Source organism: Mrakia frigida (genome assembly GCF_051309035.1).
Source record: "Mrakia frigida strain ATCC 22029 unplaced genomic scaffold BDY24scaffold_7, whole genome shotgun sequence".
NCBI lineage: Eukaryota > Fungi > Basidiomycota > Tremellomycetes > Cystofilobasidiales > Mrakiaceae > Mrakia > Mrakia frigida.
The window spans coordinates 657,952-681,659 of record NW_027481274.1 but is presented as its reverse complement, the minus strand read 5'-3'; the positions used below and the strand labels follow the sequence as shown (position 1 = coordinate 681,659).

The 23,708-nt window shown below is 53.6% G+C and overlaps 6 protein-coding genes across 6 annotated transcripts; 5 read left to right on the top strand and 1 right to left on the bottom strand.

Annotated features, from left to right (window-relative positions):
• Positions 1-1,337: 1,337 nt before the first annotated feature.
• Positions 1,338-5,822, top strand: BDY24DRAFT_337811 (glycosyltransferase family 2 protein; the record flags this gene model as incomplete). The annotated part of the gene is made up of 24 exons (XM_076637300.1): positions 1,338-1,403; positions 1,501-1,543; positions 1,632-1,695; positions 1,811-1,915; positions 1,998-2,028; positions 2,188-2,250; positions 2,339-2,416; positions 2,521-2,569; positions 2,659-2,720; positions 2,790-3,074; positions 3,140-3,286; positions 3,361-3,535; positions 3,609-3,727; positions 3,830-3,868; positions 4,075-4,230; positions 4,367-4,524; positions 4,594-4,706; positions 4,799-4,848; positions 4,941-5,056; positions 5,135-5,213; positions 5,309-5,375; positions 5,473-5,549; positions 5,623-5,676; positions 5,751-5,822. 24 exons carry the CDS (start codon positions 1,338-1,340, stop codon positions 5,820-5,822), a joined length of 2,268 nt encoding a protein of 755 aa, XP_076498927.1.
• Positions 5,823-6,083: 261 nt separating this feature from the next.
• On the top strand, positions 6,084-7,770 carry CWC21 (U2-type spliceosomal complex subunit CWC21). The gene is made up of 6 exons (XM_076639456.1): positions 6,084-6,136; positions 6,316-6,327; positions 6,411-6,432; positions 6,522-6,538; positions 6,628-6,817; positions 7,297-7,770. The coding sequence occupies exons 1-6, from the start codon at positions 6,133-6,135 to the stop codon at positions 7,652-7,654; spliced, it is 603 nt and encodes a 200-aa protein (XP_076498926.1). The 5' UTR covers positions 6,084-6,132; the 3' UTR covers positions 7,655-7,770.
• A 1,170-nt stretch (positions 7,771-8,940) lies between these two features.
• On the top strand, positions 8,941-12,743 carry BDY24DRAFT_382124 (uncharacterized protein). Its single transcript, XM_076639455.1, has 20 exons — positions 8,941-9,115; positions 9,198-9,316; positions 9,414-9,447; positions 9,568-9,900; positions 10,012-10,123; positions 10,201-10,282; positions 10,373-10,390; positions 10,495-10,681; positions 10,752-10,787; positions 10,867-10,948; positions 11,021-11,055; positions 11,119-11,141; positions 11,220-11,299; positions 11,362-11,385; positions 11,449-11,571; positions 11,642-11,762; positions 11,854-11,935; positions 12,015-12,043; positions 12,135-12,284; positions 12,367-12,743. Exons 1-20 carry the CDS (start codon positions 9,040-9,042, stop codon positions 12,613-12,615), a joined length of 1,995 nt encoding a protein of 664 aa, XP_076498925.1. The 5' UTR covers positions 8,941-9,039; the 3' UTR covers positions 12,616-12,743.
• A 1,615-nt stretch (positions 12,744-14,358) lies between these two features.
• BDY24DRAFT_349069 (MFS general substrate transporter) lies at positions 14,359-17,639 on the top strand. The gene is made up of 17 exons (XM_076637677.1): positions 14,359-14,474; positions 14,549-14,632; positions 14,715-14,775; positions 14,849-14,920; positions 15,010-15,036; positions 15,138-15,321; positions 15,481-15,563; positions 15,633-15,742; positions 15,823-15,935; positions 16,036-16,117; positions 16,201-16,422; positions 16,494-16,550; positions 16,644-16,729; positions 16,815-16,927; positions 16,991-17,110; positions 17,193-17,294; positions 17,382-17,639. The coding sequence occupies exons 2-17, from the start codon at positions 14,549-14,551 to the stop codon at positions 17,492-17,494; spliced, it is 1,629 nt and encodes a 542-aa protein (XP_076498924.1). The 5' UTR covers positions 14,359-14,474; the 3' UTR covers positions 17,495-17,639.
• Positions 17,640-17,949: 310 nt separating this feature from the next.
• BDY24DRAFT_382118 (uncharacterized protein) lies at positions 17,950-19,266 on the top strand. The gene is made up of 4 exons (XM_076639454.1): positions 17,950-18,042; positions 18,134-18,157; positions 18,232-18,623; positions 18,698-19,266. Exons 1-4 carry the CDS (start codon positions 18,000-18,002, stop codon positions 19,157-19,159), a joined length of 921 nt encoding a protein of 306 aa, XP_076498923.1. The 5' UTR covers positions 17,950-17,999; the 3' UTR covers positions 19,160-19,266.
• A 1,172-nt stretch (positions 19,267-20,438) lies between these two features.
• BDY24DRAFT_382114 (uncharacterized protein) lies at positions 20,439-22,247 on the bottom strand. The gene is made up of 2 exons (XM_076639453.1): positions 21,762-22,247; positions 20,439-21,651 (listed from the first exon to the last, which is right to left on the bottom strand). The coding sequence occupies exons 1-2, from the start codon at positions 21,854-21,856 to the stop codon at positions 20,784-20,786; spliced, it is 963 nt and encodes a 320-aa protein (XP_076498922.1). The 5' UTR covers positions 21,857-22,247; the 3' UTR covers positions 20,439-20,783.
• Positions 22,248-23,708: the final 1,461 nt, after the last annotated feature.

Genomic DNA, 23,708 nt, shown 5'->3' with positions numbered 1-23,708 from the left:
GACGATTGACTTCATCGATCTCTGTTCCAACATTGGAAGTCAAGCAGAACTTTCCCTTTTACGACTCATTTCAAGCTTTCACTGAGATACCACGTACTGGTCCGAAGTTTCACAGGGAGAGAGGAAAGGCAGAAAAGAAACAAGGCCACCTCGCACGCGTTTGATTTTTCGAGGGTCGGCTCAAACAGGCTCGCAGTCCTTCCTCCCGCCTCCGAAAGCACCTTCTCAGCTCCCAGCAACTGAATATCCGCCCTCCGCTTTCGATTCGGAACAAAGGGAATACAAAATCTTACTTTTTCTTGAGGCGGATCTTTGGGAGACAAAGGGAACGTCCAAGGACCTCCCCTCCGCGGTTGATCGTTCTTGTTCCCCTCAACATTCACTTCCTTCTCTTACCCTCAGACCTCTCCCTCTCTTCTTTTCTCTCTCTCTCTCTTTTTCTATTCCCTTCCTCTTTGAGCCTCTTACCCTAAGGGAACAACAACCGAGGATTTGGCTGCCTCTTCCCCTGTCCTTCTAGCTCTCAAACAAGGGACGCTCTCTCCCCCTCTTTCTTCCCCCCCTCCTCCTCTCGGTCCTCGCTCCAAATGTCTAGATTCAACCAGCAACAGCATCAGCAGAATTCGTATAATCCTTCCTACTCGTCTCAACCTTCGCCTGGCGCGAATCAATACGCTCCTTCCTCTCCCTACGACGACCAAACCAACCAACTTCGAGCTCGACAACCCTCCCCTCAACAGCTCTACTCTCCTCCTCCTCCTCCTTCTCTGAGCAACACAGGAATGAACGGATACTCTCAACCGAACGCTGGCTCAGGATACTTTCCTTCGAGAGGTCAGGTTAGTAGAATATCTGCTTCTTCGAGGAACAGCAGCGATGCTTTGAGAACAAGGGTAGGGGAAGGAAGGAGCGAGCTCATCACGAACCAACCAATCCTCCTCCTCCCTCCCTCTCTTTCTATCGTACAGCCCCAACCTCAACCTTCCTACTACACCTCTCCTTCTCAGCATTCTCTCGTAGGAGACGACCATCCTCTCGACAACTACCTTCATCAAACCTCCTCCCAAGGCCATGGAGGATCGTCCGTCGGAGGACATCAAGACGATTGGAACGGGCGACCTTCTTACTCTCAGGATCGACTCATCTCTGGATCTCAGCACTCCCTCGCCATGTCAGAGCTTCGACCTGGCCAGGTCATCCCTCCCGTTCCTCCCATGCCCGGATACGGTCAGCAGCAGCAGCATCAGTCGAGCTACGCTGGAAGTGCCGTCGGCTCGAATTACGGCTACCCTCCGTCGCACCAAGGCGGAGGAGACGCTTGGGGAGGAAGTGCGATGATGAGAGGACCTGTATCGAGTGGAGCAGGATGGGGTTTGGCGAGAGAGAACATGATGAAGAGGAGAGTGAGTTCATAGATCAAGAGGACGAGACGACGAGGATCTCGAAAGATAGCTGACCTTGGCGTGTTCTCACCCCTTCCTCGTCGATTCTACTTTGTAGGACGTGAGGCAGATCGAGCTGAAGGAGGGAAATCTGGTTCTCGGTTCGTCGCCTCTCTCACCCTCGACGAAGTCCAAACCCGAGAGGCGTTTGAGCTGACCTTCGACTTTGCTCTTTCGTTCCTTCTTTAGATGTTCCCGTGCCCGCCCAGATCGTCCCTCCTGGGAACAAATCCGAGGAGATGAACAAGATGAGGTTCATCCACGCTCTCTTACGACGGAAAGACTCGAGGGTCGAAGCTGAACTCAGCCTCAACCTCGTCCCCTTCTGTTTGCCGACGCGTCCTCTTTCGTGTTCGCCTCTTCTTCAGATATACTGCAGCTACCTGTGACCCCGACGACTTTCAGTCGAGCAAGTACACCCTTCGGCCTTTCCTCTACGGGAGGAAGACCGAGCTCTTCGTCGTCATGACTATGTATACTTTCTTCTCCTCGTCTGCGCCTCCGGTCGAACCCTTTGGTCGATGAGCTGACCTCGTCTCCTTCTTCCGCTCGCAGGTACAACGAGGACGAGATCCTTTTCCTGAAGGTCAGTTCAGGTCTGAAAAGGATAGAGACGTCGATCTTTCTCTCCGACCTCGCAGTTCGGTCGACTGAGAACAACCCCTGAAGAGGTCGCCTCCGCCTCGTCTTCCTCCTCGATTCGAACTGATCCTTTTCCCTCCTTGCTTCGGTATTCCTTTGTCAGACGATGAACTCTGTGATCAAGAACATCACCCATCTCTGCGACCGATCGAAATCGACGACCTGGGTCAGTCCCTTAGGCTTCTCCTCCCTCCCCTCTTTCGACGCGACGAAGCCGCTAAAACCTCCCCTCTGCTTCATTATCTACCTCGTAGGGTCACGATGGATGGAAGAAGGTTGTCGTTGTTGTTGTCTCTGACGGGAGGAAGCCTTGCAACCCGAGGACTCTGAAGGTTCGTTCTTCTCGCTCCCTTCGACCCGCGTTTCGAAGACGATTGGCGTCCTGACCTTCTCATCAACTCGTCTGATACCACTCCCTCGTGCTTTTGGATTCCAGGTCCTTCAACTAATGGGAGCCTACGCCGAGGGAGTCGCTAAGGATCATGGTAAGCCGAATCCTCGTTCTTCCTTCTTCGTGCTTCCCTCCCGAACGCACGCTGATCAACCCTCTCCCTCTCTTCCTTCTGAAATTCAGTCGGAGACAAGGAGGTCACTGCTCACATCTTCGAGGTCACCACGCAGGCCGTGGTTTCCGAGGTGAGATTCAACTTCTCGACGCGTCTTGATCCTTTCGCTCACGCTGACTCTTTTTCGCTTGCTTTCTAGGCTGGTGACGTCTCGATTGGAGCGGTTCCTATTCAGATCATCTTCGTTCTCAAGGAGCAGAACAAGAAGAAGCTCAACTCTCATCGGTGGTTCTTCAACGCTCTCGGCCCCATTCTCAAGCCCAACATCTGCATCCTTCTCGATGTTGGAACGAAGCCCAGTGGGACCTCCATCTACGAGCTGTGGAAAACGTTCGACAAGAACCCTGGAGTCGGAGGAGCGTGTGGTGAGATCAAGGTCGACACAGGTCGAGGTTGTGGGAATCTCTTGAACCCCTTGGTCGCTGTACGTCCTTCTCCTCTCGTCTTGCTTCGAGAGACGAATGCTGAATCCTTAACCTTCCGCTTCAGGCTCAAAACTTCGAGTACAAGATGTCCAACATCCTCGACAAGCCTCTCGAGTCCGTCATGGGTTACATCTCGGTTCTTCCTGGAGCTTTCTCGGCCTACAGATACGCTGCTCTTCAGAACGACTCTCGTGGAAAGGGACCTCTGGCCGTTCGTCGATTCCTTCGTTCGTCTCCTCTTCGGCGACTCGAGCTGACCTTTACCCTTCCCATCTTTTCTTCCAGTCTTACTTCCTCGGAGAGAAGATGCACTCGCCTGGAGCCAACGCTGGAATCTTCGAGAGAAACATGTATCTCGCCGAGGATCGGATCCTCTGCTTCGAGATCGTCACGAAGAAGAACGAGGCCTGGCGTCTCGTCTATGTCAAGTCAGCAGAGGCTGCTACCGATGTTCCCAACAGTGAGTCTCTCTCGATACTCAAGTTTCGTCTCGAAGACGAGCACTGATCCTCCCTCGACTTCCTCTTCTCAAGCCGTTCCGGAGTTTATCTCTCAACGTCGTCGATGGCTCAACGGATCCCTCTTCGCTGCTATCCACGCTACCATCTTCTTCTTCAAGATTTGGACTTCGGGACAAGGGTTCTTCAGGTGCGTACCGATTTTTCGAAGCCGTTTCGGGTCGAAGAAGACGCGTCGACGTGCCACTTTGACTGATCGCGCTACCTACCCCCTTCCCCTCGACTTCCACAGGAAGATCACCCTTCAGTTCGAATTCATCTACATGTTTATCAACGTCAGTGAATTCCTATCATCTCGATATCCTTGTATCACCGACTGACCGACGTTTCTCTCCCTCCAGCTGTTCTTCAACTTCTTCTCACTCTCCTCGTACGTAAACGAAACCCCTTTTGTGTTTTGTCCCCGGCACTAAACCCCCTTCCCTTTTTTTTCCAGCTACTACCTGGCTTGTGAGTTTGCATATCTCGAGCTGGATCTGAGCTCGTTCGAAGGATAGCTGACCTCTTCTCTCTCTCAGTCTTCTTCCTTCTCCAATCCGCTACGCAAACCACCGGAGCTCAAGATCCCTTCTTCGGGGCGGGAGACATCATCTTCCAGGTGTTCTCGAAACTCTACATCGTCGTCATCTTCGTCATTGTAAGCTCTGCACTCGTTTCTTTAGTTTCGAACGAAACTCTCGACGCGTTTCGTCCCAATCGGGTCAGGGGATGCGCTCGAGGCTATCGTCTTCGTACTGTGAAAGTTCCGTGGGCTGACCTCTCCGCCCTCATAGCTCATCTGCTCTCTTGGAAACAGACCACAAGGATCCAACGTCTTCTTCACCGGCTCGATGGTCCTCTTCGCCATCCTACAGCTCATGCTGCTGTACTGCGCTGGCTGGACGGTATACAACGCCGTGCCTCACACTGCGGCTGGCTGGGCGAACATCCTGTGAGCTCGATCTCGCCTTGAAATCTCGGTTTGAACGAACGAAAGCTCACCCTTCATCTTCCTTTCCAGCGACCTCATCGCCGATAACTCGACGTTCCGGGACATCGTCATCTCTCTCGGAGCTACCTATGGTCTATACTTGGTCTCCAGTCTGATGTATCTCGAGCCATTCCACATGTTCAGTACGTCTTCGCCCCTCTCCGTTTCCCTTTCTGATTCTCGCACGAGCGACGTCAGTTCTGACCCTCTTTCTCCCTTCCTTCACCCCCGACAGCTTCCTTCATCCAGTACCTCCTCCTCCTCCCATCCTTCGTCAACATTCTCGTACGTCCTCGATGCCTCTTCGTCCCTCCGAGAGGCCAACCGCACGCGTCGAACACGTCTGACGAGCGCGTCTTCTCCCTCTCCTTTCGCAGATGATCTACTCGATGTGCAATCTTCACGATGTCTCATGGGGAACCAAGGGATCTACGACTACTGGAGATCTTGGTTCTGCGAAGTTGACGAAGAAGGACGGAAAGGAGGTCATGGAGTGAGTCTCGTTTCTCACTCTTTCGCCTTCTCTCAAACTCGACTGACCACGACGCTCTCTCTTCTTCCCTCTTCTCAGAGTTGAGGTTCCTCAGAACAAGGATGATCTCTCGGAGCTCTGGCTGCAGGCGAGAGGAGAGATTCGAAACAAACCCGCTGTAAGTTTGAGCTCACGCGTCTCTTCTTCTCTTCTACTCGATTCGACGTCCGATGCTGACCCTGCGCCTCCCTTCTTCCTCCTCGAATTCTACAGGAAGTACCGGATAAGCGAGCTCCGGAGGTCAAGCAGTCCGATAACGATAAGAACTACAGGACCAACGGTACGTCTCTTCGAATCCTCGACGGACGATCGCGTCCACTTGAGGTACTGACTGACCTTGCCTTTCTCCGCCCTCTTCCCTCTACGCCCTTCTACAGTCGTTCTCATCTTCCTTGGATCCAACATGGCTGTCATCCTGATCTTCACGAGCGACTTCTTCCTCAATTGGTACGTCGTCGCCTTCGCAAACGGTCCATCGCTCTTCGATCTGACCCGTTGAATCCCCTTCTAACAGGATCAACGTTCAGCTCAACACCACGGACACCACCGTCAACCCTTACCTCTCGTTCATCTTCTACTCTGTAAGTATAGAACTCGTTCTGGTACTCCCAGAAGATGAAACGTCCTGACCGCCCGTTCCTCTCCCTTTCCTCAGGTTGCTGGTCTCTCAGCGATCCGGTTCATCGGAAGTTTCTTCTACCTTGTTCTTCGTCTCGTTGGGTTGTAGATTTTCTTTCGGTTCTGTCACTCTTTCTTGTAGGAGGATCTCCCTCTTGTTGCCCACTCGTTTAGTCCGTAATCATCTCTCTCTCCCCCTCGTTTTCTTCTTGGATTCGCTCGTTTGCCTCTCTCTCTGTCTCTCTCTACCATCTCACGAACATTTTTCCTCTTCTTTCTTTCTCGAAGATCCGAAAGAAAGAGAAAAAGATGAGGGCGAGGTGGGTCGCCAAAGGTAACGGCCTGTTTCTGCTCTCCGTTGAGCTCCCTCCAAACCTCGACCGTCCCCGCTACAAAAACTTCTCCGCTCCGTCTCCTTCATGTGTGAGTCCAACCTCCTTCCATCCATCTTCACTAACCTTCGCTGATCCATCTCTCCTCTTCCTCTACCACCTCCTACGTCCTTCACAATGCTCTCTTCTTCTTCTGCTCCTTCCCTTCCTTCCTCCTTCCCTTCCTCCCCTTGAACATCTCGACATCTACTCGTTGATCATCTCTGATAGACAACGGAATTGGTGAGTCTAGATTCTTCTCCGCCTCTTTCTCTTCTTGTATACATATGCTGATCATCTATCGCTCTCGTTACTCTTTCTTTCAGGACTCGCCACCGCTCGTGGAAGGTTCGTCTTCGCCTCGTCGTCTCGCTCCTCCCTCCTTCCTCGCCATCTTCCTTCGAGCTGACCTCCATCCTCTCTCCTCCTTCTCTCAGTGGAACTAACGGATATGGTTCGTTCCTCTCTCTGCCTTTCTCTCTTCGCTCCCTCCTCCTCGTGCTAACTGCTCTCCTCCCTCCTCCTTCCTTCCTCCGCTCTCAGTCGTGAAAAACCTTTCTGCCTTCCGACCTCGTGAAGGACCTCCTGGAGGATTCGGATCCGGTGCCAACTTTGGATCGATGGACGACTTCCCAAAGCACCGACAGCCAGATCAAGGGATTCTCGACCATGAGAAGAAGAGACAGGTCGAGGTTAAATGTGCAGAGTTGACGGACGAGCTCGAGGAGAAAGGGTCAGTCTTCATCTCTCCTTCCTTCCCTTCCTTCATCTCTTCTCTTCTCTTTTCTCTCTCTACTCTTCTCTCCTACCCCATCCCACCCCTACCCTACCCTACCCACACACACACGCAACCTTCTTAGACAGTGCTCCCTCCCTCGAACCTCCGGGAAGTGGGGCGATTAGGTTCGCGAAGAACGATTGACTTATACGGTCTAAATCGAAATGTTCTAGAGCTCGCGTTTTTCTAGCTCTTCCTCGAACTATGTCCCTGCCTCGGAGATGCTCTACGAGGTTGAAAAGGCAGGGGCTCGAGTGAAGGCTGACGATGGAGACGTGAGTGTCGAGCAGATTCGACATCTCTTTTCCTTTCTCTTCCTCTTTCTTTCTTTCTTCATTCTCTCGTCTTTCGCATCCTCCCTTCTCGACCCCCTTACGAAGAATGAATCCGATACTGACACTCTGCCTTCTCTCGTCCTCGCTCAACCCATTTAGTTTCCCCGAAGACGAAATCCTCGAACAAGTCGACGCCCTTCGATTCAAACTCCTCGCCGCTCTCCCTTCCTCCGGTCCTCGAGATCCCAAAACGCTCAAGCAGTCCGACACCCACTCCATCGCCCAAGCCAAGGAACTCGAGCTCACTCGAATGCGAGGTGCCTTCGGACTCTCGTCGAACTACAAGGAGGGAGCGAGTTTCGACAGGGAGGAGCAGGAGAGGTTGAGGGTTTTGAAGAGGGCCGAGTACGAGGAGAAGGATAGGGTCAGGGCTGAGAGGATGGCGGCGATGGAGAAGGCTGAGGAGGAGAAGAAGGAGATGGAGAAGAAGAGGAGACGAGACGAGGAGAGAGCGTGAGTCTTCATTCGTTTGCTTCCTGTTCTCGTCTACATGTTTCCCTCTCTCGCTTCTCACATCGCTGACTCTCTTCCCTTCTTGGCGCACCTCCAGTCGCAAAGCCGCCGAAAAGGAAGCTCTCAAACGACCGCCACCTCGAGACCTCTCCCCTCCTGCTCGCCTCGCCTCCTCCTCCCGTCGATCCCCTTCCCCACCTCCTCGCCGACGATCTCGCTCCCCTGCACCCGCCTCCGGTTCTGGACCCTCCTCCTACGTCCGAGCCGCTCCTCCCGCCTCTGTATCTCGACCTCAACGATCGCCTTCGCCCGCTCGACGAGGACGACGTGACTCCTCGACTCCTCCTCGACGACGAAGGAGGTACACTTCGGACTCGGACTCGGGTTCGGATTCGGACTCGAGGAGCCCACCGCCTAGGAAGAGAAGGGAGGACAGTGGGAGTAGGGAGAGGGCGCCGAGGAGGGATTGAGGTGTTGAAGGACGAGGAGGTTGGTCCCTTGTAGTGTAGTTTAATCGAGTAACGAAATGTTCAACATATGTTTTTAACGATCACTCTCCTGGCTCGTCTCTGCAAGCAAAACACAACTCTACTTCCTTACTTCTGCAGCGAGAAGACGAAAACGCGACTGTCCTTTCGAACGAAAGTCGAAAAGAGAGATCACTCAACCTCGATCAATCTCCTCCTCCTTCCTCCTTCCCTCCAACCAACCCCCTCGTCCACCTCCGAATTCGTTCTTTGTGCGATGGTTTCCTCAGGGTTGAGCTCAAGCTCGCAACCCTTCATTTTTCACTCGCTCGTTCCTTCCCAACCCGCCAACCTCTCGTCCTCGAAGTCGTCGAGCTCAACCAAACCGTGAGCTCCCTCTTCGCTCCCTTCTCCTCCCCCTCCTCCTTCGCTCGTTCCTTCGCTCGAGCTGAACCGTTCCACTTGGGATTCTTTCAGGTCCTTATTCACTCTCACCAAATCCCTAGAGTCTGCCAGCTTAGCGAACACAAACCAAGCTCAAGCTCAGCGTCCAAAACCTCTCGACCCAAACTCGACCGTTCCTTGCTCCCCGCTTCCCTCCTCCCTTGCGCCCTCAGCTCCCAAGGTGTTCGTCTTCACTCCATCCGCTTCAGGCTTGAACGGGAAGGTAGTCGAGCAAGAGCGAATCGGACTGGGGTTCGCGGGTGGGCAGGCAGGCGAAGGAAGCGAGAGGAGGAGGGCGAGGGAGTCGAAACGGAGCGTGGCGGATGGGAACGAATCGATGTCGGCTGGAAGTGACTTGGAGGGATTAAAGTTTAACGGGTTGGGGGATGGGGGGTGGGAGAAGAGTGGAGATGGTGAGGAGAAAGAGGGGAAGAGGTCGACGCTTCCGCCGGCGACGACGACTCTTTCGTTGGGATCCATGCTAGCTACTTCGACGGCAGGTGCAGGTGGAGGCGTAGGTGAGCGGCTCAAGCCGTTTTCGCTTGTTTCGAGCTGTGAGTCTTGAGAGGGAGGAGAGGAGATGGAAGAGACGCGTCAACTGGGCTGACTTTCGGTCTCTTCTGTGCTCGGCTGCAGCCTTCGGTGGATCTAGTACCTCACCAACGAAGGAAACGAAACCGAAGACGAACTACTTTGCCTCTCCGACGGCTTCGGTTGAGGGACCGTTGAAGGTTGGCGGGAATCTGAGCCCGGAGGTGAATTCTTTTTCAGGTCGAGACGCGTTTGCCCTTTTTCGCTTTTTTTACTCTGGAGTCGCTGACGAGTGGATCGGTTCTCGTTTGGCTCGAGTAGGTGAAGCGCCTACCCAACAATGACGACGGCACATGTTCGTCCTATCTTTCTTGCTTCTGACTACTTACTGAAGGAGAGCAGAACGACGAAGCTGATTTGCCAGACGCGTTCCCGTCCTTCCCCACTCCACCTCCTTCCTTCGTTCCCCTCGCAGCTCCACCCCCAAAGAACTCTCCCTTCAACTTCACCTCTCCTTCGAAGTACTCCAACCACATCCTCCCAGCAGTCCCAACCTCTCCCTTCGCTTTCTCCGCCTCTTCAACTCCTCTCGCTTCGACCAAACCCAGCTCAACCGCAATCTCCTCCCCTTCTCCCTTCGCTCAACCCAGCACCCCGATCTTTAAATCCCCGAGCCAGAGCCTCACCTCTCCAGCTCAGCTCATCTCGTTCGGTTCGAGCCCGAAACCGCTCTCCCAACGACGACTGCTTGGGATGATGGATCTGCTGGGGGACGACGAGGATGTGGAGGGGACTTGTGGGAGACATGGTGAGCTCACCTTCCTTCCTTCACCTTTCCACTTCTCCGTCGAAGGAAACCCATCCCTCGAAGCTGATTCGACCTTCGCCTCGCTCGTCTCGTCGGTTCGAATCGATTCAGAAACCATCACGGCGCCCATCTTCTCACACGATGCTCTGGAGACCTACTCGGAAGAGGTTCAACAGAGGGATTTCCCTCAGTATGGGTTGTTTGGGAGACTGTTGGAAACTCAGTGAGTCTGACTCGCCTCTTGTCCGAATCGAGAAAGGAGCAAACTGACGCGCCGTCGATGTTTCGGTTCTTGTTCAGCTCGAGAGTGCACGCCAAGAAACCGGAGAGTCCGTTCCTCTATCTGAACTCGAATACTCCTCTCTCGGCTGTTATATGTGGAGTGAGTGCCTGTTGCTGTTCTCGAGCTTCTTGTCCTCCTCGATCGCCGTCGCTGATGGTCCCTCCCTTCTTTCCCTCTTCCTTCCTTCAGGTCCAAGGAAGCGGAAAGGTCCGTTCCATCTCCTATTTCCACCTCCGCTCCTTTCCCTCGCCCAAATCTCCCAAGCTTCGCTGACTTGCTTTCCCCCCCTCTCGTTCGTTCGTTCATCCCAGAGTCACTCCGTCTCCCTCCTGCTCGAAACCATGTTCATTAAGGACAAGCGACTCGGTCGTCTCAAGAACCCCGTGGCTGGAGTCGTCTTCCACTTCGGAGAGGGAGGAGCTGCTTCTCAGCCCTGTGAGGCCGCTTGGATAGCGAGTTGTTCGGATCCTGAGATTCGATTGCCGAAGGTCGTGGTTTGTGAGTACAGTAGTTCTCGTCGCCTTCCGGAGAGCCAGATGCCGGCGCTGACTTCCCTTTTCGTTGCCAGATGTTTCTCCCTCGTCGTTTGTGACGATGAAAGCCGGTGAGTTGGACTCGGACGAAGGTCTCTCTTTCGACGAGTTCGACCCTGACGCACTTGCTTTTCCTTGAACGCTTCGCAGTCTACTCACAGATCCCGAACGTCAGCATCTACCCTCTCTATCTCAGTGAGAAAGAGCTGAACTCGAAGTCCATGCTTGCCATGTGAGTCTTCTCGTTCTTCCTTTTCGACTCGGTTCGACGCGTCTGACTCCCGTTTCCCTTCGAATCTCACAGGCTTGGTGTTGGTAGCGGCGAACCCCCTCTCTATAGTCAGCCCTTTTTGACCCAACGTATTTAACCTTCCGTTTGCTGACCCTGCTCCTCTTTTTCAGTCTCGATCATCAAAAACATCTTGGTTCGTCTTCGACGCGTCTCTTTCCGTTCCCGCCTCCCTCTCTTCCCACTGACTCGACGACGGTTCCTCTTTTCACAGCAAGGTCTCGGAGAGGATTTCTCTTACTCTCGGTTCCTCGCTCAACTCGAAATCAGGAAGACATCGTTCAACCCTGCTCAGTGCGTTTATTCCTCACGAGGTCATTCATCGCCTTGCTGACCTCGCCGTTTTCTGATCACAGACTCGCCGGTTTGGAACAACGAATGTAAGCTCATCGCAGCTCACTTGAACCGAAGATCTCACTGACTCCTCGTTCCCCTCCTTTCAGGGCTCTCCTCGACTCCTTCCTCGACGATCGAGCTCCCTCGAAAGGGCACGCTTGTCAGCAAGCTCGGATCACTGCTCGTCGGCTTCCCAAGTTCGCTAAAGGACAGCTTACCATCCTCGATCTGTGAGCCTATCCTTGTTCTCCTCTTGTCCGCCGAAAACGAAAGCAGGAGCTGACCCTCTCGACCCTTCAGGTCGGATCCCTTCATCGACGCGTCCCAAGCTTGCTCTCTCTTCGAGATCTCGCTAGGTCAGTTCATTCGAGCTAAGGCGGATGGAGCTGGGAAGGTCTGCTTGCTTGATGAGGCTCATAAGGTGAGGTTGTCGCCGTCAGGAGGGAGAGAAGAAGCAAGGAGAGAACAAGGAGGGAGAGCTGATCCAGTCTTGCGTTCGTCTATTCCAACAGTACCTCGATGGTAGCGATGGAAGCTCGGGCTCGTCTCGACTCACTGAGTCGCTCTTGTCGGTGGTGCGACAGCAACGTCACCGTCAGTCTGGCTTCTCTCGAACTCTCATCTTTCTTTCTTCCCTGACCTTTCCCCCTCTCCCCCGTTCTCCATCGACCAGTCGGACTACGAGTCATCCTTGCTACTCAGGCAAGTTGTTTTGACCCTTCAACTTGCGTCTGTCGCCTCTCACTATTTCTAAACTGACGCGTCCAAACTTCGTCTTTACTTTCCCTCACAGGAACCAACCGTCGTGGCACCAGCTCTCCTCGCTCTCACCTCCATCATCGTTCTCCATCGCTTCTCTTCTCTCGCCTGGTGGAAACATCTCACTCATCATCTCGGTTCCGAACTCGACAACGACGCTTTCGACAAGGTCGTCACGCTCAAGGTTGTTTCGTTTCGCCTCGTCTTCCCGCTTCCGATTCTTGGGTCTCGCTAACTCGAACGCCTTTATCTCCCTCTCCTCTCAGACCGGAACCTCTCTCATCATCTGCCCCTCGGCACTGGGCAAACTTCAGGACGTCGCGGTCGCTTCGAAAGGAAAGGGAGGGATCATCATGCCCGAACCTGACGAACAGAAGGCTCAGTTCGTGTTTGGAGCAGCAGCGGTGGGGCAGAAGGAGAAGGGAAAGGTGGGCCAGCTTGGGAGGGGCTGGATGTTGGTGAAAGGGAGGAAGAGGTTGACCGTTGACGGAGGGAAGAGCGTCCTCGCTGTTTGAGATCGGTCTCGGTTTCTCGACGTTCTCGCTTTCTCGTTCCTTTCATTCTTCTTTTCTTGGGCTCTTTCTCGGTTCTCCTTTATGATTTCTCTCCTTCTCGTTCTTCACTTACGATGCTACTCATTCTCTTTCGTCTTTTGCTTGCTTGATAGGGAAGAAGGGGCTCGACTTCGAGGACGACGCGACGTGGTTCTTCTGTCTACGAGCGTGATGATACAGAGTACACAAGCTTTCCCCATCGAGCCGTGGCTCATAGTAGAGGAAGAAAAACTCACCCACCCCTGAGTTTCTGGAAAGGTACAAGACGCTCGAGTCCGCAAATTCTTTTCAACCACAGGCCTGTTGGCCTAGCAGTTAGACTGCATCAAGAGATCCCAAACCTCGTTAACTGTTTCACTACTACGACCTGATTTCTCTCCCGCTTACGAAGGGGATCGTAGAGATGGGCACTAGAGAAGGGCGCGCGCAGACGGGCGTCGCTCTTCGAGCTAGCTCGAGCGGCTGTTGTTCTCTTTTTGCTGTGTTTTGGAAGTGGGAGATGCGCAAGGATGGAATAGGGAAATTTGAACGCATGAGCTTTCGTTTCGCGCGAAAGATGGAAAGATGGCGAGAAGGGGGGTCGGTTGAGATTGAAATCGACGACGCGTCGCATTCTTGCTTCGACCTGACCCTTGTCTCTCTCGTTTTGGGGTGTCAGATCAACTTTTTACCGATCAAAATGTCATCTACAGCTAGTATCAATGGAAGGGGAAGAGCGAAGCGGAGGAGGAGGAGTTGAGCTCGAGTCGCAGGGCGTTGATTCGAGTTCCATGGGAGGGCGTAGCGAGAGAAGATTCTCAGTCAGACAGTCGAGTTGGTTGCAGTTAGAAGACTCAGGTAAACATGGTGGATCACCGTCAACAAAGATAGAAAGGGAAGAAAAGGGGAGGCAAGAGTCGCTGAGAGGGACGACGTCGACTGAAAGGGAGAAAGAGAGCGAGGTATTCTTCAGCTTTTGAAGCGATTTGAGATGCGTATCCTCTCAGTTTGGTTCCCCTAGACGAGCGAAGTAGTTGATCCGGCGTACTTGTTGGAAGAGACGTCAAAGGGGAGGTTCGTTTTCGGTGAGCTCGACCTTTCCTCCTCCCTGTTTCTCTCTTTCTCCCCCGTCCACAACGATCTCGCAAAAAACCTGAATGTCGCTATTCATCCCACCTGTATATCCCTCGAATCTCCATCATCGACAAGACCGGCTGCGATTAAACACCCTCAAGGACGAAGTCTCCCTCTTCCTTCGCCCTGATCAGTTTCTCCAACTCTCCTTCCTTTCTCTCATCGAGGCATCGTCACTCCCAAGGATCGCAACCCCTTCCCGAGAAGTCGATCTCAGCGAGTAAAGTGCTGGCTCCCTGAACCGGACAGTTTTTGTTGTCCGAAATCTGAAGCCTTGGGACGATCGACGGTTTGAAGATCTGCTTCCCTTGCGCGGGCGCGACGGTTTTCATCAAAGCATCCCCCTATATGTTTCGTCCCCTTTTTCCTCGTGCTCTTCGGATCTACGCCCTCTTACCGTGTTCTACCTTACAGATGCCTTCTCAAAAACCAGAAACCAGGTCCAAAGCAGAAGGGGTCTCCTTCTTTTCCTCCAGCGACGGCCAGTTTGGTGACGACGATCCAGCGTCCCCGACGTCCGAGACTTCCAATCGTTTGGCAGATCTTTTCCCTTGAGCATTTTTTTTGGTCTTCTGTTTCCCAAGGCCCCAACCACGACCTCGTCAACTTCAACGTTCAACGACCTCGCTTCTTTCCTTCCCTTCTCTACATTTCTCCTCTCGTTCCCCTAGACGCGTCCCGCCCTCTCTCCCTTTCCCTCCCCTACGGTGAGCTCGCCCCTCCCCTCTCTCATCGCTCCTGCTAAGAACAAGCAGCTCACCGTTCCCCTCCCGCCTGCCAGATGTCTAAATCAGCTTCACAGCTCAACGAAAAGACAACTCCTTCCCTTCGAGAGCAGGAGGAGCCCTCTCCAACTCAATCCGCCGTTCGTGCTTCCCTCCTCTCCCTCGCTTTCCTTCGCCCCGGATCTAACCAGCTTCTTCTCCATGCTCGGGTTTGCCCCTCAGAACTCCTCAATTCAGGAATTAGCTGCTTCTCATGGGATCGAAGCTGCTTTCGAGGCGAAAGGTGAGCTTCGAACTCTCCTTCTCTCTCTCCTCCTCTCCCTGCTCCTCCCTGACCGTCCCGCTCGACTTCAAAGTTGCTCTCATCAACATAGCACTCGCGGAAATAGGATTTGGAAGGTTCCAAATTTCTTTGTTTTTCGTGGCTGGTACGTCTCCCTCTCTCTCCCTGAAGACCAATACGACGTCTCCCCTTGGCCCTGCGCTGATTCTCTTTCGATCTTCTTACACATGACAGGACTCGGGTGGTTCGCCGATAACCTCTGTAAGTTCTCCCGATTCGGGCCTGTATAGAAAAACAAGCAACGAAGCAACGAAGTCGCAGCTGCTGACCCGGTTCTTTCTTCCCTCTTCTTTCTCTTACAGGGCTTCAAGGAGTCGCTCTCGTTCTCCCAGGGGTTCAAAACTCGTTCAACCCAACTCACATCGCTACCTCGACGCTGTTCCTCTACGTTGGATTGATCCTCGGAGCTTCCTTCTTCGGGATGAGTGCGGATCTCGTTGGGAGGAAGCTGGCTTGGAACGCAACTCTCTTGATCTCTGGAGTCTTGTGAGTTCATCCGACTCACTTATATTGTGCGATCTTGGCCTTTCTTCATCGTTGGAAGGCGCAAGATCGAGTGGCAGCGGGACGAGAGGAGGGATTCGAGAGAAGCACGACGCGTCCCGACGGAACGAAGCTGACATGTTCCTTTCTTCTTTTTCTCAGCGGTATGGTTGCCGCCGCCTCCACGAACTTCAACATGTGGTGTGCTATGCTTTGTCTGATCGGATTTGGTGCGGGAGGAAACCGTGAGTTTTCATCCTAGGCGTTCGCTCTCGCTCGCTACGAGGCTGACCTTCCTTAATCGCCTCGTTTAGTCCCCGTCGATGGAGCCATGTTCCTCGAGTTCCTTCCTCAAAAGAAGCAGTGGCTTCTCACGCTTCTTTCTGCGTGGTGGGCCGTCGGTCAGGTCATCGGAAGTTTAATCGTTCGTTCGCCTCCTCTTTCTCTCGACCTCGTTCGCCTTCTCTTTCTTTGGAGGCTCACTCCCTCCCTTCTTCTTTTCAGGTCTGGCCCTTCACCGTCAAGTACAGCTGCCCTACTCAAGAGGATCCCCTTTCGCCTGGAAGCGGAAGGACGGTGTGTCTTCCTGGAACCTTCGGTCAGAACAAAGCCTGGAGGTTCGTCCTCTTTCTGAGAAAGGCTCCTCTCGTTCGACGCGTCGAAGCTAACACCCTTCCCTCTTCTTCTCTTTACCCTTCCCTCCTCTTCGTTTTCCAGGTGGTCGATGCTTACGATGGGAGCGATGGTTATCTTCTTCTGTATCATCCGGTCGTGGCTGATGCCTCTTGCTGAATCTCCTGTGCGTCTTCGTTCTCCTTTCTTCGCGGCTCGATCTCGAAGAAGTCACTGACGACTGGCCCTTCGATCGTTCCTTCTCTCCAGAAATGGTTGGCCTCGCAAGGTCGAGACGCGGAAGCCATCGAGGTCCTCGAGTCCATCGCCAAAGCCAACCGAACAACTTGCCCTATCACCCTCGCCGACCTTCAAGCGATCGCTCAGAAATACGGAGTCGAGTCTCACGCCAAGCTGACCAACAAGGCCATCTTGAAGAGGAGTCTCGCGGACGTCGGAATGAAGCACATCCGACCTCTCTTCTCGACGCGGGTTCGTTTCTTTCAATCTTGTTCGACCCACGAGCATCGACTCACACTTCTTCCTCCTTTTGGTTCTCACAGAGAATCGCCATCAACACCACGCTCATTATCTTGATCTATGCTATCCTCGGTCTCGCTGTGAGTCGACAAAGAAGTCGACCTGCTCGATCGAACACGGACGCGCCGCCCATCGAACGCTGACGCCCTTTTCGCCCTCGTTCTCCATCTCAGTACCCTCTGTTCAACAGTTTCCTCGGCCTCTACCTTACTCAGATCCCCGGAACCACCACCAACGAAGCTTACTCTGGATTCGCCCTGTTCGTTCTCTCTCTTTGCTCGATCCTCGCCTCGACGCGACTGACCTTTGAACGTTTTTCTCACCCTGTTCTTCGCCCCTCTCAGTCAAGCCTTCTGTGGACTTCCAGGATCATTCATGGCTGCCGCTCTCGTCGAATGGAAGGTCACTGGAAGATGGGCCTTCATCTCAGGAAGAAGGGGAGCGATGGCTTTCTGCAGTCAGTCGCCTTTTAACACCACTTCCTCCTCCTCCCCGAGACTGACTTCCCTTCCCTTTTCAGCGATCTCTGCTGGAGCCTTCCTTTTCGCTTTCACCTCGGTCAAGACTCGTGCTCAGGTCACTGCGATGAACTGTATGGCGTCGTTCTTCCAGAACGGAATGTACGGGATCCTCTACGGTTGTAAGTTTCAGCCTCCAGTCTCTTCTTAATTTGGTCCTTCTCCGACGAAGCTGATCATTTCGTTCTCCCACTCTTCCATTAGACGCGCCCGAGGTCTTCGCTACTCCTTCTCGAGGAACCGGAGACGCGTTCACGGCCACTGCCGCTCGAATTGCTGGGCTTATGGCTCCTGTCATCAAGAACTGTGAGTCTTCATCTTGTTCCTTCATCTCTTCGTTTCCTTTTCCTTGACGCTAACTACTTCCTCCTGGTTCTTCTTTCCTTTCCTCAGGGGGACCTCAGGGAAACTCGTCGCCAGTCCTCATCTCTGCGGCTCTCTTCATCGTCTCCGGACTCCTCATGCTGGCCCTCCCTATCGAGACAGCCGGAGAGGCAGCTCTCTAGATTTTCTTCTCTTTTTTCCCTTTCCTTCGCATTTCTTCCTGGTATGGAAGACGTCCTCTCGTTTCTCGGATTTGCTTTGTTTTCTCGCTGCTCTCGCTCCTTTGTTGATAGCCCTTGTATCCCCTAGATCTCTGATCAACATCACATCTATATATCTATATTCATGAGCCCATCTGCTCTCAGCATCGATTTCAGGCCTGGTTTGCTCAGGAAAGAAAACGAAAGCTCTCGACGTCACGTCGCGTCGTCTCGTCTTTCCTCTCGGACACCCACAGGTGGACCACCTGATATGTATCTCCCGCTCTAACGTAGGTCATATATTCTAATCATCCTCCTTCCTAGGGAGCGATATCTCAAGGTTATATATCTTTCGTCGTCGAGGAGACTAACCAATCTGGGGGGGGGGGGGGGAAACCGAGCACAAGCTCAGACCTCCCTCCTCCCTTCGAACGACAGCCTTCCTTCCCTTCCCTTCTTTCTCGAAGCTCTTTCTTTCTTTCCAGTCATGTCTGTTGGATCATCCGTCGGTCTCGCTTGGGCTGTTCAAGGTAAGCGTCTCCCTCAAAGGTTGTGGATGAAGGATGAGATTGAACGAAACGACGAAGCTCACCTGCCTCCTCCCTCCCCTCTCCCTTCCAGTCGAGACGATGCCCCTCATCCTTGGTGCGTTTCCCCTTCTTCGCTCCACACCTGTGGATACTATCTGAACTCGCCACTGTTTCTTTTCTTGTCGACAGCTTCCAAATCTCACTCGTCCTACAAGCTCGCCAGGACCTTCTTCTCCCTTCTCGCTCTCCGAGCTCGCTCCTTCACCCTCTCCTTCTCTCCTTCCCATCGATCAAAGACGAACGTGGGATCCATCCCTACCGAGATCTCCGACCTCATTCTCGATCAGCTCTTCTCCATCCTCGTCGCTGTAGCCAGACAACGTGTCGTCGACGACCTCGGACTCTGCTACAACTTCGAACAGCACTCGGACGAGCTCGAGAAGGATCACGTTTGTGGAATCGATTGTTCGAGCTGGACCGGATGTTGTTCGTTGAAGGAAGATGCTGAAGACGATGGGGATGGGTTCTGGGAGAGGGAGGGCAGCTTCAGAGAAAGGTTGGGGAACGGGTACGGTGTCGAGGTGAGTTGCGTCGTCTCCTTTCTTTCCTTTCTCGAAGCTCACCAGCATCCCATGTCCCTTCTCAAACCTCGTAGATTAACATCGCTCTCTCAACCTACCATCTCCGACTCATCTCGGTCCCCTCCGCCTTCCCTTGCAAGGACTTTCCCTCCGGTCTTCCTCGAACCGTCCTCGGAATCCCTTACCTCCCTCCCTCCTTCGAAATCAAATCCAACGCTTCTCTTCGAGAAGTCAAGGTCTCCGAGCTCGAACCTACCGAGGAGAACGACGAGATCGTGGAGGTCGTCCCCTTGGGTCTGCCCACGATCACGAAGGAGGAGAGGCAGAGGTTCGCGAAAGCGAGAAAAGGGTTGAGGTTCGAGTTTGGGGAGGCTGATGGAGCGTTTGCGAAGAAGAAGTTGAGAGAGGGAGGAAAGGAAAAGCGAGATGGGGACGAGGAGATGGAGGGAGACGAGCAGGAGGAGGACGAGGAGGGAGAGATTGGGGAAGAAGTTGAGAGGTTGATGATTGTTCACAAGGGTTGGTGCACGTACTGAGCAGGCGAAGAAGAGAGGCCTTCGGAGCTTTGGATGAATGGCTTTTTTTCTACGCCTCATGTCGATCCCAGACGAGAAGTGATTAGCGTTGCGTCGTTGGCTTGTTGCTCCTTGGGACGTGTCGGAAGCTCGAGACTCGAGTCGCATCTCCTTCTCTTCCTTTCTACCGTTCAATGAAGCTGAATCTCCTCGATAACTCTTGACATCACGTCTCTCGACACTGGATCGACCTGAATGGAAGCTTCGTCTCGTCGTTTGTTCGTCGTCGCGTACCTGACCTCCTCCTTCACCTGTTCACTCTCGTCGGGTAGCATCTCATCAGTCGAATGCAATCCACGTTGGCTCCAGAGGACGGAGATTCGGAGTCAGGCTAGTATCAGTCCGAGGGTGGTAGACAGGGGAAGAGAAGAAACGATATTGATGAGCTTCGACGCGACGAGTTGTCTCCTTTTCCCTTTCCAATCTCCCGAGAGTCATCGACCTCCACTCTACTACACTTCACCGATAGGATCGGCTGCACAAAACCATCTCTAGTGGGCAGAACGAGGTGCCCAGACTTTCCTCGAAGAGTAAAGATGCTCGAGTTCGCTACTTCTTTTCAACCCAAGGCCTGTTGACCTAGCAGTTAGACTGCATCAAGAGATCCCAAACCTCGTTAACCGTTTCACTACCAAGACCCAATTTCTCTCCGCTTACGAAAGGGATCGCAGGATTGGGCACTAGAGAAGCGTGGGCAGACGGGTTGATGGTCGTTCTTCGAGCTAGCACGAGCGGCTGTGGTTCCCTTTTTGCTTTGTTGTTGGGAACTGGATAGTTGTTGGGAGGGATTTGAACGCACGCCCTTTCGAGCAGGAAAAGATGGCGGGAAGGGAGGGGGACGGCGTTGGTTGGGATTGAAATCAAAGTCTCGACGACGCGTCGATCCTCTTCTGTACGACCCCTTCCCGTCGTCGGACAGTTTTCGAGTTCTTACTTGACGGAAGGCAAATGAGATTGCGTCAAAGCATGAAACTGTCCAAGATGAGAGAAACGAAACAGCTAGAACGAACGAAAATCGAAGGAATAGGGAAGAAAACGAAAGAACGAGCGAGAATCGAACCAACGTTGATACACTACGAGAAGGAAGTTCAGAGAACGAATAACGGGTTTACAAGACTCATACGCAAAGCAGGAAAGCTACAGTCTACAGGATCGTCGACTCCTCGCGTCCAAACCCCTTCCCGTTCCTGCTCTCAACCAACCCTCACCCTCTTCTCCCCTCCACTCCCACCTGCGCTCTTCCTCCTCTTCCCACCACCTTCCACGTAGTCCTCGTCCCCTTCATCATCCTCATCCCCCTCTTCCTCCTCCTCTTCCTCCTCCTCACCCCCACCCAACTCCTCCTCCGGCGGCGGACCGCCCTCCTCGTCGTCGTCAACTCCCTGCAGCGGCGAAGTCGTCGTCCATTCCGGCAGGTCCGATTCACTCTTGGGTACGAGAGGATTATGATCGTTCCGTGAGGAAGAAGACGTTCCGTTAGGAGCAGAAGCAGCCGAAATGGGCCAGGTGAATCCTCCAGTCGACGATGAAGCGGACGCGTTTCCTGCTCCTCCGTTGGCGACGGCCGCTGCGGCTGCTGCTGCCGCTAGGAGCATGGGATGAGAGTACAGAGGATGATGCTGCTGCTGTTGTTGAGCCTGCTGCTGCTGCTGAGCCTGGATCTGTTGCTGAAGGTACTGCTGCTGGAGGAGTTGATGGTGATGCGAGGCTCCGCCGTAGGCGGCTCCGTTGGGGTTCCAGAGGGAGGAGGAGTCGGAGTAGAGGTTGGCGTTGTTGAAAGGTGGTTGTGGGGAGGTAGAGGCGGCAGGGTTGAACATGTTTTGATCTCGGTAGAGGTTGCTGAGAGCGTTGGAGGAGCCAAAGGAGGAGGGGTTGAAGGAGTTGGAGTTGGACGAGGAGGAGTTGGGTTGCTGCTGCTGCTGGTTTCGGTAGAGGGATTCGAGGAAGGGCTGAGGTGTACCGTTGGAAGTCTGGATAGATTAAAACGAAGATCCGAAGAGCTCAGGTTCAAGATTCGAAAAGAGAGGGAGAGAAGAGGAAGAGAAAGACGCGTCTCGAACGATGCAAGAATCGAAAGAACGAGCACGAACCTGACGATTCCCACTACTCCCGGCTCCACCATCGTTCGTCCAGAGACCTCCAATCCCGCCATCTCCTCCTCCGAACTGGCCACCTCCATAGCTAGCGAGCGAGTTCCCGAATCCTTGCTGCTGCTGCCAAGTCTGCTGCTGCTGATTCGGCTGGGCGTATCGACCTTGTTGCTGCTGTGATTGAGGTTGGAGTTGGGACATGGGAGGTTGGGGAGGGACGATGGTAGACGGGAGATGGTTGTTGAGTTGAGAGGACGTTCCAGGAAGAGAGTTTCGACCTCCGGAGCTTGTGCTCGTGCTGACGGGAGTGCGAGAGAGGGAGGTTGGAGAGAGAGGTGGTTGAGAAGTGGTTGAGGACTGACTCTACAGAAGGAAAGGTGAGAGGACAATGAAGGGTCAGCTGAATAAGGCTCGAGAGCAGGGACGAGATTGAGGCAAAGGGAGAGAGAGACGAGGAGAGAAACGAGACGCACCCTCGCCGAACCGTTGGGCATTCCAGCGACTTTCTTCCCTCCCTTAGCGGCAGGGACCTTTTTACCCTTCTTCCCTGCAGGCTCATCCTCCGCATCTTCCTCTCCCTCGTCCGAATCTGCAGCTGGGTGACCTGAGTCGGCAGCAGCAGCGATAGCAAACTCGGTCGGGCTCTTGTGATCGATGGGTCCGTTGTCTGGTTCGAGAAGAGAAAGCGAAGGAGGTCAACAAACAGGCACAAGAGGTAGCTCTGCTGGTTGAGTGAGAAGAAGGTGGACGGACGAGCAGTATACTTGACCAAGATGTCGTCTATGTTGCTGGACGCGAACTCGAAGAGCTTGTCGTTCTGACCAAAGACGATGACAGCGACCTGTAAATTCCGAGGACGAGAGAAGTCGATGAGCTGAGAGTCGCTGCTACTATAGGAGAGGGAGAAGAAAGGCGAGAAAGTCGCGAAAGTCACTCACGTCGGCTGAACAGAGAACGCTGAGCTCCCAGGCCTTGTGAAACGCAGAACGATGGATCGGGCAAGGGCGAGAAGAGAGCGAGGTCAGCTTTCCCCTCCTCCTTCCTTTTCTCCCCCTTCTCTATGCCCTCCTCACAACACTGAACACGAGAACTCACCTTCTTCATAAGTCCAGCTGCAAGAAGAGAAGCATCCCAAAACAAAGAAAGATAAGAATGGATCGCAAGGGGGAGGGAGGGGTCGAGAGGGAAGGAGAGGAAGGAAGCGAGCGACTTACCTTTCCTCTTCAAGAACGTCACCTGTCTGTTCCTATCATCGGCCAATCGTCGAATCTCAATCTTCTTGCGTCCCATGGCTAACTGGTACGGTGTTGTATGAGCGAGAAAGGGAAGGGAGGGAGGGGAGGGTGCTGGTTGAAGGGGAGGGAGGAGAGGCTGCCAGACTCGATTCTAATTCGAGTCGATGCCGAAAATAAGGAAAGCCCCTTTTTAGATCTATGTTTTCACCCACAGAAAAGATGAAGAGGACTCACGAGGTGCTTTTGGAAAATTCAATGAGATGGTTTGAGGTTTGAACGTTGAAGCAAAACTTCTCAAAGGAAAGAGCAGACACTGAATCCCTCCGTGGTCGCCCCCTCCTCCCCTCCGAACTCACGGACTCCTGCCGAAAGCTGACCTGACCTTTGCGGTGCCTGGCCGTTGATCGTTCCCCTCCATTCTCGGACGCGACGGCGAAGATCTGTAGAGTGGATAATCCTCCGAAATCTCTGCGTGGATTTCGAAGAGTCGGTCAGACGGAAAACGCGTCGCGGTTTGGTTTCTTCGGCAGCTTCTCGCTCCTCACATCGGCCCTTAAGCGACGAGAGCTGACTAGAGGGTCGAGTACAGCTCTTGATGTGTGCGCGAGCAATTTTTACCTCTCAACAAACTCACAGAGTGGCATCAAGTGAAAGTCCGAGCCGTCGGATCATCGCTTCGTCCATCGACGCGTCGTTGCTCTCTGCCTTCCTTCCTGCAGGCGAGACTTTCGCGGATCACCGCCTCATAGGCAGTAGATGTAGAGAAAATTCCAGAGGCTCGCTACCATCGAAGTGCAAGCTTTCTTCTGACGGAGCCCAAAGCAGGAGCAGAGACGCCGACACGTTCGTCCACTTCCTCTCTCGCCTCAGGTCTTCCTCTCCTCGCTGCTACCTTTCAAACTGTTTCCCTTCTTGTTTAATCCCCACCAGTCCTCTCAGTGGAAACATACTCTCAACAAAACTCTCCCTCACCGTCCGACAGCCTTCGACGCGTCTTCCTCTTCCCGCTCTTCCCTCCTTCCCCTCTCTTCTCCCTCCCTCCGAAACAACGAAAACTATCCCATCGCCCCAAAGAACTGATAACCAACGACCGATAACTCAAAACAGCGGACGAGATAAAAACCAAAGCAAAACTAAACGCGTCCCCACTTCTCCCTCCCTCCCTTCCTCCCATCCCTCTCTCCC